Source organism: Micromys minutus, assembly GCF_963924665.1.
Source record: "Micromys minutus genome assembly, chromosome: 12".
In the NCBI taxonomy this organism is placed as follows: domain Eukaryota; kingdom Metazoa; phylum Chordata; class Mammalia; order Rodentia; family Muridae; genus Micromys; species Micromys minutus.
The window spans coordinates 3,593,138-3,608,110 of record NC_137981.1 but is presented as its reverse complement, the minus strand read 5'-3'; the positions used below and the strand labels follow the sequence as shown (position 1 = coordinate 3,608,110).

At 48.5% G+C, this 14,973-nt stretch overlaps 1 protein-coding gene across 2 annotated transcripts in view; it reads right to left on the bottom strand.

Moving 5' to 3' along the window:
• The window catches only part of PTPRG (protein tyrosine phosphatase receptor type G), a 659,839-nt gene extending 655,191 nt beyond the window's left edge, over positions 1-4,648 (bottom strand). For both annotated transcript variants that reach the window (XM_080926850.1, XM_080926851.1), the window contains exon 1: positions 3,875-4,648. In XM_080926850.1, the coding sequence (XP_080782976.1) occupies positions 3,875-3,959 (85 nt within the window). In that variant the 5' untranslated portion in view covers positions 3,960-4,648. The remainder of the gene's footprint in view (positions 1-3,874) is intronic.
• Positions 4,649-14,973: the final 10,325 nt, after the last annotated feature.

The window sequence follows — 14,973 nt, the reverse complement described above, 5'->3', positions numbered from 1 at the left end:
GCACTTTGGGTTTGTTTTTTTTTGTTTGTTTGTTTGGTTGGTTGGTTGGTTGGTTGGTTTTTTTGTGGTTGTTTTCTGTTTTGGGTTTGCTTTTTCTTACAGCATTAAGTCATCAGTACTCCCTGGATAACCTCCTGTAAGAAATGTAGTCTCTGCTTCACTATAAACAGTGATACTCAAAGCTCTTCTGCTGAATGCCCCTTTTTCAGGTCAACCATTCTTCTGGCCAAGATACCCCTTTATCTGGCAGACTCAGGTACTCCTTCTTCTATCTATGCCTGTTTGTGTTTGGGTTCTGACATCAGCAATAAATAAAGTCTGGAAGGGAACATGGAAGACTTGATTCCATACTCATGCCTAAAGATAAAGAAGTCTTCTCTCTCACAAGAATCGATTGAGGTGGAATGAGAAACGTTTCAGATCTCACCCAGCTTTTGAGAGGAAGTCTACGGACTTCTGAACTCCATTCCTGCCTCTACCTAAGGAGTCCAGGGATAGCCGCTGAGACACCCAAGTCACACACAAAGCCTGTTGCTGACTAGTCGGAAATCACTACACATCGGATGTGGATCATCCAATCCCAACACATCCAGGCCAAAAGTAGTTAGGCTCCTGCTTCTGAAGTATTCAAACCAAAACCTGTTAGATGTCATGTCATCATGACACAGAACATCAAAATCAAAGACAATTACTCTGAGGGCCAAAAGAAAGAAGAAATCGTTTTTTATGATTCTATATGAATAGCCAAACAATGCAAAAATAGATTGATTGGGGGACAAAAGCTAACCCATTCAAGTAACATACTTTATATCATGTCTGAGATGGTTCATTTTTCAATGTCCAGGGATAAAGACCAAGTATTTAAATCAACCACACTCAAATTTTATTTAAAATTTTATGTAGACACTGGAGAAGGATCACACTCGGAGAAGGATCAAGAGTTCAAGTTGTCAGTCCAGTTCAGGTTAGAGCCCCTCCCCTCACATACTGTTCTGGAGGTTGAGAGTCTGGATAAAAACACCCACTTTTGAGAACATATCTAAGAATCCACTATGTTGTCGCATGTTTTTCCCATACTAATGTTTTAGGTTTAAAAAAATACAATGTCCACTGTCATGTTTGATAGCACTTCCCCTCAGCACTTCGAAGACATCATTCGTGGCACCAGCTGTGGCAGGGACCCCACACTCCCTGAACTGTTCAGAGCTATAACCCTGCTTCCGACCGCTGGAAAGTGCCCAAGCCCTAGCTGCTTCCAAAGGCCTCCCTAAACCGCAGTAACTGAATTCTGAACAGGAGCTCGGGGCTCACGTGCAGCTGAGAAGTCGGTGAGGTTCTAAAAACAAACAAACAAACAAACAAACAAAACCAATACGTGATTTTGTTTAAGAACTCACAAGGAGGAACCGAATTGAAAACCAGAAGCGAAAATGGTTAGCTAAAATGTATTTCTAAAGCTATGGCAGCAAGAAGCGCTGGATCCCAACGTGAACAACAGTCCCCAAGGGTTTTTCAGCCTACCACGGGCGGCAGCATCGAGCTGTGGGCACCGCCTAGCGCCAGATGTTGCAGACCCTCAGCCTGGGCACCTGGACGCCTGCGCCCCGACCCCCTGGTGTGCAGGTGGTTGACTTAGTCTAATGGAGGCAGAAGCTTGACGGGTGGCTCTGGGGCGCCCCCTGGGGTCCAGCGGCACCTCACCACCCTCGGAAAACCTGAAGCCAGCATAGCATCTCCCAGGGCTATGACATTTTAACTTTGCCTGATTCCAAAAGCTGTCTTCCCCCCACCCCCGTGCCTCTAACAAATACCCCTCTGCTCCCAGTTGAGGGTACAGGCTAGTTACCTCGAAGCCTGAACAGAGAGAGACAGAAAGTGAGAAAAACTGCAACAGACCAAGCCTTGACAAGGTGGCAACCCTATCGGTCCCATACTGGGTTGCAAGCCTCAGACACCAGAGGGAAGAAAATCATTGTAAAAACAGTGGCTACAGCCCGGGGGAGTCAGCCAGGAATGGAATTGGTTTGCAAGGCTGCCTCCCACCGCCCTTATTAAAAAGTGACCCTTACTAGGCTCAACCCCAGGTGCACCCGAGCGCACTCAGCCGGTAGGTCCCTGACAAGGGAGACTGGGAGGGGGAGAGGTCTAGTCAAAGGCAATGATAAAAACAAATGCTACTCAACGGTCTCTAGGAGAGAAGGGTGTTGATTCTCAGAGGAGATGCTCCTCGGTGTCTACTTCCAGAGAGACAAGACCCTAGTGGATAAACCCCAGGCCTCCGAGTGAGTAGGCACGCGCACCCTCGCCGAGCTCTGATGAGACCAGAGGATGCGCCGAGGGTAAGGAGCCGAAGGACCCTCCGTCCCTTGCAACCACCCTCAAACCTTCAAAGAAGGAATCACTCGCTGCCAGTCTCCTTAGAGAGGATCCCCGGGAACAGCGAGGGTCCTCGAGCCTGGCTCCTGGATGCACGACAGGGTTGGGGGTACCCGCTGCACCAAAACCCCGCGCTCTGGCAGCCAGAACACACGCTACTATTAACCAAGGAAAACGGAAACGTTGTGGCACGTTTCTTTCTTTTTTTTCTCGATTAGAATAACCACCGCCTCCAAATATTCCAGAACAGGCAGATGAGAAAGCAAAAAAACCGGGTGTCCTGTCCTTAGGAGATCGAGGAAAGAAGCAAATCTCACCCTCTCCCACCTCTTTCCCTGAGCTGGGAGAGAGGACGTAGCCTTCACCCACTGAGAAGGACCTGGGCAGCTTGAGCCAGGCTTGAGCTGCAACCCTCCGACTGGGCAAGAGAAGAGGAAGGCGGCTGGCCTGTGCCCTCACCAAGGGGGGAGGGTGTGGGCTGAAGGCTGGAAGTGGAGGGTCGCCGGGCTGCACACCGCTACGTGCAGTGATTCAGGATTGCCGTGTGGCCAATATTGTTCCAGCCTTAACCTGGCTAGAAAATGAGCGGGTCTGGGTCTGAATCTGGCAGGCACACTCAGCCTGCAAAAGGGCAAAGATGAAGGTAGGGAGGGCGCGCCAGGCAGCAAAAATCTGCCCGGACGCCAGAAGCTACCCAGCTGTCGACCCGCGCCCGGTACTTGGACCCCCGCAGCCTAGCCCAAAAGAGTAATACAAAAAAGGGGCCTCGAGCCCAGTGAGGTGGGGATCTAACCGAAAACTCCCTACTCACTGCTCCCTGCCCTCCCGAGGCTCCCAGGCCCCCCGCGTCTAGGGAGCTGCCTCCCGCTTGCACTGAGGCGTAGCCCGCACCTCAGCCCGGAGCAAGGCTGAAAAGGAAGCGGCCCAGGCGATTTAGAACGCGGGCTGCTCCCCACATCCTAACTCCTCTGCAGCCAGCCTCCGCCTTCCATCCCCAAACACCGCCCTCCCCCCTACAAAGGGTCGGAGGGATGCGAAGTGAGCCGCGGTTATGTGCTCCTTCTATCTCCGCAGAAGCAACGGGAGCACCCCAAGATTACTTAAACCAACAGAGCATCCTTCCCACCGCCAATCTCCCCAGACATCCTGCAACTCTAGCCCTCCCGATCAGCTCTGGATCAGCAAAGCAAGTCGCCTCCCCCCTGCCCGCCCTCCCCATCTCCAGATGCTTCAAGCTTCCCAAGCCACAGTCAGAGCACATCTCTGAGTCCCCAAGCCTTCTTTCCAGCCCGCCACTGCTTCTGTCCTCTCTGACCATCAGCCTCCTAGAGCATTGCCGGAGCCAATGAAGCAGAGCTCTCTCTCCTCCTCGGTAGCCCGGCCCCCCTTCACCCTCTCCGCGGTCCCTAGACTGGCGCCCAAGCTCCGCGCCCCGGCGACAACTCCGCAGACCCCGCGCGCGGGCCGGAGCCTCGTCCCATCGGCGGCCCGCACTCACCCGGGAAGCACACCACATAATGGAGCACAGAACTGGTGATTTTCAGGAACAAAATCCACCAACACGGTTCCAGTAACCTCCGCATGTCCGAAAACGCACATCGAAAAGAGAAAGGCAGGGGGGGTAAACTTGTTGAATAAGTTCTTGCTTCCGAGCTAGGCTCCGCTAAGCCTGAAGGCTTTCTCGGCTCGCCCGCCACACGGGCCTCCCCACACTCGGCGACCGGTCCCGCAGGAATCCGGGAAGCTGCCAAGCGCTCCCGGGAAAACCTCAAAAAGTGACCGGGAATGCAAAGCCACGCTAGGGACGATCCTCTCGGAGAAGGGCTGCTTTCCGCTCAGACACGATCCAGCCGATAGGGCAGGGCGAGGAGAAGGCGCACGGCGGCAGAGCCCGGGCCCCGGAGCAGGCAGGGACCGCGGGTGGCGGCGGCTAGCAGCCGAAGAGCCCCAAGTTGAGTCGGCAGCGCAGCGCAGCCCGAGAACCGGCGGGCGACGGCGGGGCTGTGCGCGGCGCGGCGGATCCGGGCTTCAGGCGGGCAGCTCCTTCCAGGGCCCCGGCAAGGAAGGAGGCATGTCTGCGAGCGGGGAAAGGGAGGGAAGCGGCGGGGCGGAGCGCAGAGCCCCCCAGAACAGAAACGGCCAGTGGAGCGCAAGGAAACACAAAGGATCTCAGAGGGGCGCCGGGGCGAGGGCGCCTTCAGTCCATGCTCCTGAAAGTTGTGGCTCCGGCGCAGGCTGGGGAGGAACCGAGAGCGCGGGGCTGGAAACTGGCCATGCCTCCATACAGGAAGTAACATGTGAGCATGGATCCTGGCAGAGACTTTAAAGCCGGCGAGCGGGCGAGCGAGCGAGCTGGGGGCGCGCGGCGACGGGGGCGCGCAAGCACGGGCGCGCGGTGACGCGCATCCCCGAGCTGCCGCCGGCGGGGGCGCGCGTTGCACTCTCTTAAAGCGGCCGCGCTGGGCTCCCACTTGCAAGGACTTGCATTCCTCTCCGGGCGTGCTTAGTGCTACGGGCGTGCGTTTAGGGGGGCTGGTAACCCAAGCTCCGTCTAGGACAGAGAAGAGATCCTCTGCCTTCTAGGGTCTGCATGGCTTTCCTCCATTTTTCGAGTTCTTAAAGACGAAGCGTTTTGCGTGGATTCGGAGAGATTCCTGGCCTGGTTCATGGATCCGGGACTTGGGGGAGGGGGAAAGGGTGGCCCGGTTAGAATCTGGGGGAGAGGGCGGAACCTGCAGCTACCTTTCTCATGGAGAGGGGACTTCCGGTGGCCTCACCACCTTGACGGTGCCTCGGCGGGGTCTACCTCCCGCGTCCCTCTCCTGCTGCATTCCCGGGCTAAGAGACAAAGCCCAGCGGCCTTTACACTCAGGTTTCATAGAGATTTTTTTTTCCCCTCCTTTCCGAGCTTCCACTGACCGAGTCTACTGCTGGGAAATGGGGCAAGGAACGGGGGTCGGTCCCAGACTAGTAAAATCCAGCCCCAGTCCCACACCCGCTTTCCCCAAACCACGAAGGTCTGTCACGGAGTTTTCCCAACTCAGGGCAAAGGTGGCTGCACCTTGGCCTGGTTAGGCAGAGGGCGAATGAAGTGCGCCTCTCACCCGGGGCAGGGAAAGCGGCACCCCGGGGCAGGACTGGTTTCCCGGCAGCCGCCCAAGGAGACGCGGCTTAAGTAAGCTACAGGGAGAGGCATGGGGGGGGGGGGGGGGATGCGAGGACTGGGCTTATCTATAATGAGTTTTGTCCCTTGGCTCTCACTCGATCTTTATCTCTAGGGCTTCTCTGCAACCTATTCCTCCTACGAGGTGCTAAACGTGGGATAGGCAGGGTTTTTTTTTTTTTTTTTCCATCAAATTTGTAATTGAGCCAATGTAATTAGCCATTTGTAATTCTTTTCATAGTTTTTCTGCCTCTCTTAGAAAAACGACATGGACATGTTTTTAAAGTGCCCCCTTGCCGTTTCATCTCACCGCGTCACTGTCCCACACCCACCCAAACAACCCAACCGGATGTTCTTTCGGTTTTCAAATAATATACAGATGTTCTCAGAGCCTTCGGAGTATTGTGGTTAAGAAAGCAGTTTCGCACCCACAATTCCAAAGGAAAAAAACCTCTGAAAAGTTACATTTGGTGTGCAAAAGTAGTAAATGCCAGGAAGTTCCTGGGGAGCCCCTCACCCCCCCCCCACGCCCCTCCCCTGCTCTATCTTCAACCAAACCCGGCAAACACCTCCCTGGGCTGGGCAATGACACCAATCTGTTTGCTTTGGAATTTGATTCTTCCTGGGTTTTTTTTTCTTCGAGGGTTGTTCCTAAATGCTTATGATGACCAATTCCCTTGAAAAATGTGTTGGAGGGTTGGATATTCCGGGGCCAGTAAGAGTGAAAGACATTAAAACGACCCTAGCACAAATGACTGCCTCCTTCGAAGTGGCTCCAGTTTTTAACACTCAGTTGGTGGGACTTGAATCGCACAGAGGCCAAAGACCCCAGTGTAGCTTTATCTATGACACAGACATTATAAGAGCTGCCCTTTGGGCAGTGCTGAATCCTTTCGAATGACCGGCGCATCCACTCTGCCCTGGGTGTCCTAAGACAGCACGTGGCAGCCTGTCTGCCTCACCTGGGGAAAGTCAAGGAAGGTGGCTGAGAAGACATTAAGTGTGAAATGTGGGAGCTCCAGTACCCCAGTTTGTCCATCCTGGAGAGTAAATGATCCTGCCTTTTACAGTGTATAGGACTCTTGTGCTAAGATTTTACATCACTTTTGATCTCTCTGGGCTGATACCTGTCCTGGAACCCCAGGCTGAAGTTTACCACAAATTGATATTAAAAGCACACATCAAGCTCCATCAGCCCCCCCCAAATCTAAATGTTTTAGCCAGGCACATTAGCAGATGCCTGTCATCCTAGCACTCAGGAAGCCAAGGCAGGAGAATCGTAACCTCAAGGCTAGGCTGGCATCAGAGCAAAACCTTATCTCTGCTTTGGCTGGAATCTTGAGAGAGATTATCCTACCACTCTGGTACTGGAAGACAGTCCGATCAAGGGAGCCACATCCAGCCACAGGTAAAGTCTCCATCACTCTCACAGAGAGGGTGTTATATACCAGAGAATGGGCATCATGAGGAGCACATAAGACCCCCGCCTACTATGGGTCAGTGGGAGTGTCAATGCCTGTTGCTGTATGATATCTTACAGCCCAATTAAAAAAATAACCTGATTTGCTGCCACAGGCCTGTTTTCATGGTCCTCCTGAGGCTGAGGCAGGAGGATCACATATGGAAGACTGGCCTGGGCTGTACAGTGAAACCTTATCCTAGTGTAGTTTCTATTGCTGTGATAAAGCCAACTTGCAGAAGAAAATGGTTTATGTAGCTTACAAATAACAGTCAGTTCTAGAGATGGGAAGCCAAGGCAGGAACCTGGAGGCAGGAACCGAAGCAGCAGCCAGAGAGAAGCCCTGTTTATCGACATACTTACCATGCTTATTTGGTTTATTTTCTTCCTTCGTTTCTTTCTTTCTTTCTTTCTTTCTTTCTTTCTTTCTTTCTTTCTTTCTTTCTTCTCCTTTTCCTTCTCCTTCTCCTTCTCCTTCTCCTTCTCCTTCTCCTTCTTCTTCTTCTTCTTCTTCTTCTTCTTCTTCTTCTCTCTCTCTCTCTCTCTCTCTCTCTCTCTCTCTCTCTCTCTCTCTCTTTAATCGAGACAAAAGTTTCTCTGTGAAACAGCCCTGGATCTCCTGAAATTTGCCATTTAAACCTCCAGGTCACAGATCTGCCTGCCTCTGCCATCTGAGTGCTTCAGCAGTGTGCCCAGCTCAGCTACCTTTCTCTGTATAACCCATGATTACCTCGGCCCCGTAAAATCAATTGTCAATCAAGGAAACACCTGACAGATTTGTCTGCTGGACAGATTTCCTCAGTTAACTCCCCCCCTTCCCAGATGACCCTAGCTTGTATAACTCCCCCTCTTCCCAGATGACCCTAGCTTGTATAACTCCCCCCCCTTCCCAGATGACCCTAGCTTGTATAACTCCCCCCCTTCCCAGATGACCCTAGCTTGTATAACTCCCCCTCTTCCCAGATGACCCTAGCTTGTATAACTCCCCCCCTTCCCAGATGACCCTAGCTTGTATAACTCCCCCCCTTCCCAGATGACCCTAGCTTGTATAACTCCCCCTCTTCCCAGATGACCCTAGCTTGTATAACTCCCCCCCCTTCCCAGATGACCCTAGCTTGTATAACTCCCCCCCTTCCCAGATGACCCTAGCTTGTATAACTCCCCCCCTTCCCAGATGACCCTAGCTTGTATAACTCCCCCCTCTTCCCAGATGACCCTAGCTTGTATCAACATTTTTGTCTCACAAAATGAAAGGGCGACAGATGGGGTAGGGATTGAAGAAAGAGAAGCAAAAGAAAACACCTGAAGATACAGAAGCATTGGGCACAGTTTAGTGACACAGCACACTGTTTCTCCTTGTGACCTGCTGGCCACCTACATCCTTGGGGACCCATCATGTCTAGTGAGTATCACAGAGCACACCATTAGTTCAAAATTTTAAGTGTGATTTCTGCTGAATACTAGTTGCCTTCCTATCATGGCCAAAATATCACAAAACAAACCACCCTGAGTCAGGGACCATTTATCTATGGTTAGGGCGACGGACACCAGGGCAGTTTAGCTGGGTTCTCCTGTTGTTTATGTTTGCACAATGACAGCCGAATAGCCACTTCATGCCTCGGCTTCCTCCTGTGTAACGTGGGAAAATAACTGCCTCTACTCCTAAATAGAGAGGATTAAAAGGAATTAATATACATAAAGTACTTACTTAGAGCAGTGCCAGATACCTAATAAGCATTTAATAAATGTTAGCTATTACTGTTATCTGTTCACACAGCAGTGTGATAGAGAGTGAACATCTGTTATTTTCTAGCTGCTCAGCTTCCATTTCTTCTAGAAATACCATACCAGTTGTCCTTTGTGCAAAACTCCAGATGGTTGCAGAACCTATGCACCCCCCACCCACATCTACCATGTTTACCCACCAGGTCAGCATGGGCAAGGTACCTAATCTTAGCCACAGGAGCCTTTCATCCCTCTGGCCTGACTGCCTATGTTTCCAGTTAGTCCAGTTATGTTCAGAATTTTTGTTGGGACCCAGGTGTGGTGGCTTGTAACATATACCTCTAGTATTTGGGAGGCAGCAGGAATATAACAACTTCTAAGCTAGCTTCTACCATCTAGCAGGTCTAAGGCCAGCCTGAACTACATGATACCTTATATCACAAAAACATTAAAATGTATTTGCCTGATATAATTGTCATCTCTGAGACTTGCTGCCTCAGTCTGCTAACCTAGGTCTATTCCAGTGAGTTTCTTGGTTCTGTACAGTCTAATCTAGGCCTCAAATATTTTCAGCCTCTGTAACTTACTGCAGAGTAAACTCACCCTTTCTAATTCTGCACTCTGGTTGGCTAATTCAACTCGGCTCCTTTGGTTCGAAATCCTCTCCAAGCTGACTGATTCAATCTGGCTTCTCTTGGCCTCTGACTAAAGTGCTCTGCTTGACCTCATACTAACTTTGGCAATATGTTCTAATCTTCTGGGTCTTTCTCATTCTCTGGCCATACCTCCTAATCCTTCCCATAGTGCTTTACTAACTTGGGATCAAATATTTGAGCAAATAATCTCCTAGGGATCACTGTCATTCAAACCATCATGGTTGCCTTACATGATAGACAACATGGGCAGTCTGACAATGGCTAACATGGTGGTTTGAATATGCTTGGCCCATGGAAAGTGGCACTATTAGGAGTGGTCTTGCTGGTGTGGGTGCAGTCTTATTGGAAGAAGAATGTCTTGTGCTCCACCCAGGGTGGAAGAGAGTCTTCTCCTGGCTGCCTTTTGATCAAGATGTAGAACTCTCAGTTCTTTCTCCAGCACTGTTTTTTTTTTTTTTTAAGCACTGCCATGCTTTCTGCTGTGATGAGAATGGACTAAACCTCTGAAACTGTAAGCCTGCACCAACTAAATGCTGTCCTTTATAAGAGTTGCCTTGACCAAGTTGTCTCTTCACACCAATGGAAACCCTAACTGAGACAGCCGTCTTCATAATGGAGAGGTTAAGAATCTGTTAAGTACACTTGTGGAGACCAAATGCCTCAGCAGGTCAACTTCATGCTGAAGAACTGAAAAGATCCTGGGAAACTAGTGGTTTTCAAGTTGTGTTGGAGGCCAGATAAAGCTGGGTTGTGATGTTGGCAAGGAGTACAGTAACAACAGAAACAGCAACAGGACAGATAAACATGCCACCAGGTGCCAAGGGAACAAGGCAAAAAGCAAAGCTTTTTGTGAATCTTCTTTGTAGCCACTAGAAAAGACTTAGGATGGGTCTCATTTAAATAGTCCAATCAAGAAAAGTCCTAATAGATGAGCCCAGTTGTTTTTGCTGAGTCGGTAAAATTGACAACCAAGCTTAACCGTCAAAGGTGATTCACACCTGAAACGTTTGTTATACAAGCCCTTAGAAGGTAAAGGCAGAGGTGGAGGTTCAAGGGCAGCATGAGCCTGCCCCCCCCCAAAAAAAAACAAAAGGAATAAAAAAAGAAAGGAAAGAAGAAACTTAAAATTTAGTAAACTATATTTGTTTTGGGAAAAATATAACAAAATAGAAAAGAAAATGTCCAGGACCCATAAGGAAGCTCACAGTTGTCTGGATATTTGAATCTGATCTCTTCAGGCACCGGCACACACATAGTACACAGATATATAGGTGTGCAAAACACTTATACACATGAATATAAGCTAAATAAATCTTTAAAAGGTGTTTGGGAAAATATGGGATTAGTGGTAGTACACACTTTCAGACCTAGTCTTCAGGAGGCAGGGAGGGGCAGATCTCTGTGTATTTGAGATCTGAGACAGCGGGGGCTACATAGAACTTTGACTTAAAAAACAAACAAACAGAGTATGTGTGGTGACTCACACCTTTAATCCTACACTCAGGAGACAGAGGCAGGCAGATCTCTGTGAATTTGAGGGCAGAATGGGCTACATAGCAAGCTCAGAGCAAAAGTGTAGAACTCAATAATCACACAAACATGACATATAAAGCTCTTCTGGTTGCCAATAACAAAAGACTAAACTAAAACAAGACAAAGAAAGGAAGGCAGACCGTGAGTGTGAGTGGCAGAGGGACTGGATACAAGGCCTTCGACATGCCTCCAGACTCTCTTCACCTTCTACGGCTTTCCCAGACTCCACTTTCCTGACTGACTGTTAGTGGCTGTTGAAAGTCAGTATCCTTACTGCTTCCCTAAAATGCATTCTAACTGGATCTGTCCCTGTCTGGACCATGGTCCCTAGACTCGGCCAACCTGGAGGTTGAGGCAAGACTCACTCCTGGATTTCAGAAAAGGTAGGCAGGAAAAAAAGCTATGACAACCATTTGATCCTTGACGTTAGTCCTACACGGGTGCTGTCTGAAAGGGGCATCCATGTTAAAGATGGGGAAATTTTGGAGCTGGAAAAGTGCTCAGCAGTTTAGAGCACTTGTTGCTCTTGCAGAGGACCTGGGTTTGATGTCTACTGTCCCCCACAATGACTTATAGCCATCTACAATTCCAGTTCTAGAAAATAGATTATGATGTTCCCCTTTGACCTCCACAGGTACCAGTTATGCACATAGTACACATACATACATGCAGGCTTATATACAAACACACACACACACATAGATAGATAGATAGATAGATAGATAGATGATAGATAGATAGATAGATAGATAGATGATAGATAGATAGATAGATAGATGATAGATAGATAGATAGATAGATAGATGATAGATAGATAGATAGATAGATGGATAGATAGATAGATGATAGATAGATAGATAGATAGATAGATAGATAGATGATAGATAGATAGATGATAGATAGATAGATAGATGATAAATAGATAGATGATAGATAGATAGATGGATGGATGGATAGATAGATGATAGATAGATAGATAGATAGATAGATAGATAGATAGATAGATATGGAGAGATGAAGCCATAACTAAGCAGTTAAGAACACTAGCTGTTCTTCCTCAGATTCTGGGTTCAATTTCCAGCATCTACATAACAGCTCATAAACATCTGGAATTCCAGTCTCAGAAGATCTGTTGCTCATTCTGGTCTCTGTGGGTAACAGGCATGTACATGGTTGGCAAAACATGCATGCACATAAAATAATCCATACACGTGATGGGAAAACCCTAAAAGATTAGGTGAGCCAGAACGGAGTAAAGAAGCCCTGGGGCAGTGGGACTGTGGGGTACACTGCACTCAGAAGTAAGTCCTGCAGCCTGTAAGCAGACCTCAGCGGCAGAGGCCAAGCAGAGAAGCAGGACTTATAATCACTGGGATGGATTCAGTCAACACCAGGACAACTGATAAACAAGGGCCCCATCACGGCATGTCAACAGGACATTCCACATCTCCTCCGCACGCCTCACCATGGAGGGTCAACCATCCCCAGTGTAAGAGGACAAATCCTGTTTAAATCATAACGGTACCTATCAGAAGCCTCAAAAATCTACCTTTTGGTCCAGTAATTAAACCTCCAGTATTCTTTTTAATACAGTAATCATTAAAAATAGAAATTTCTTTTTAAAAAATTATGAAGGTAGTCCTAGCATATTATAATAGCAAATTACAAATTGACAAATGTGTTAAAAAAAAAAGATTCCAGTATGGGTCTAGTGTCTCATGGCATTAAAATGATGTTGATGAATACAGAAATTGTCTACCGTACTCTGTTAAATAAAAATCAGGACAATGGGGCTGGAGAAGTCTCGGTGGTTAAGAGTGCAGGCTACTCTTACTCAGGTTCAGCTGCTAGCACCCACAGCCACCGAGGCACACAACCATCGGTGCTCCAGGGGACCTGACACCCTCTTACCGCCGCTGTGGGCACCAGGTAGGCATACTTAATGTATATTTAACTTAAGTTGAAAACTTTATACACACACACACACACACACATATCTTCAAAACACTGGAAGTGGGGCTGGGGAGACGACTGGAGCTTAAGAGAACCGACTGCTTTTCCAGATGTCCTAGGCTTGATTTCCAGCTAAAGTTGGGGCTAACAACAGTCTGTGGCTCCAGCCCCAGCATCTGAAGCCCCGGCTCTGGACTCCAGGCACACTGCGTGCAGCTGATGCACACACTCAGGGGCATGGAAAACAATCTTACACATAAAATACAAGTAAACAAATCTTAAAAATCAATGAAGTTAGAGCGCAGTCCCAGGCCGGGAGTAGTCTGACCTGTTGTTGGACCCTGCACAGAGCTGCCCTCAAGAGCAGTGATAACCCAGACTTGTCAGGGTGGGGAAGTTTGACAAATTAAAAATCAAACTACCCAGCAGGAGAAACGGAGCGTTAAAAGATTCTAAAACGAAAGGCTCCTTCAAAGAGCAGCTACCCATTGCCCGACAGCCACGGTTTTAGGCTTATTTTCATAAATCTAGGTGTCTAGAGAAATTTAGGACAATGGCTGTTACCTGATAGTTAAGCAGTAGTCAGGACCCTGGGCTCCCTTTGTTTTTAAACTTCCTCATTCAGCCTGCTGTCCCGGCTCTAAAGACCTTGCTGGCCTTGAACTCTGGGATCTGCCTGCCTCTATCTCTGCCCGGATTAAAGGCATCCAGCACCGCCCAGTCCCTTTGTTTTAAATTCGGTTTTAACCTACAGGAGGTGCCACCTTCACCTTTTCCGGAACTGAATGCCTTTGCAACTTCTCACGGTTTATTCTCATTCCTAATGTAGCCATAAAAGCTAAGTATAATCACTATCATAAAAATAAATTTAAATTAAAAACATGAAGGAACTACTCTCAAATGTTTAAATAGACATCTGAAGAGAGCAAAACTGCCAGTCAGTTTAATTTTCCCCTTTAGGTGTCATAGCTGTTTAAACTTTTCTAGCATGAAGACAATTTAAAGATTTTGTGTGTGTGTGTGTGTGTGTGTGTGTGTGTGTGCGCGCGCACATGCTTGGGTGCAGGTGCCTGTGGAGACCAGAAGGGGGCGTCGATCTCCTGGAGCCAGAGTTACAGGGCTGTGAGCGGCGTGACGTGGGAGCTGCCATCTGCAGGCGCCGCTCTCGCTCCTGGCATGAAGATTCTAAACTGAAACAGTCACTGAAAAACATCTTCGACACTTGTCGTCTTGATGAAGTACCATGAAACTGGCTTGAACAGAGAAAATTCAGTCAGAAGGTCGAACTGCAGCTCCCTCAGCTTTGCCGGGACAAACCTACCTAATTCTCATTCTTTTGTTTTGTTTTGTTTCTCATTCAACACATTTTACTTAGCCTAATCTCATTCTTATGTGACCATGAGGTTTCATCGCTCAGCCAACACTCATTAGAGGATTTTCAAACGCCCTGGAAACATTCGTTCCAGCACATCAAACAAGGGGCATGTGAGAAAAAGAGTTCGTTTCAGAGAATCAAGTCTTTTTAAGGAAAATGACCAGAGACATGACAATTTGTCCCTGAGAAGGTTGCTGGTCCCACGGTACACACAATATCCAAGTGGACTGCGTTAGTACAAAGTCATGTGACCACTTGCCGTTACCTTAACTCATCATCTTGCCGTCAAAGTCATCTCCACGTTTACTCATGCAAGTGCTTCATGAATAACACTTAACAACTGGCCTGCAAGAAGGCCCAGCGGGCCCACTCTCGGCCCACTGATTAACTGAGTTCAGTTATTGAGGCCCATATGGTGGAAAGAGAGACTCGACTCCCACAAGTCCTAGGACCTCCACACATGTGCAGTGGTATGCATGCCCAAGCACGCACACACATACAGACACATAATCACTAGGTTTTGTCATTGGGTGTGCGTTAAACTGTGGCAGAGTGCTCACTGTATATACCCGGCTCTTCCTGGCTGGGAGAACACTGGTTTACTGTGTAGTTGTATTGGGTCCAGTCCTAGCCCCACTGATTTCATAGGGATGCAAATAGAGATAGTCACATGATACCTTTCTGACCAATAAGATGGAATAGGCACAAGGGCCGGATTAAACTGAGAATCTGG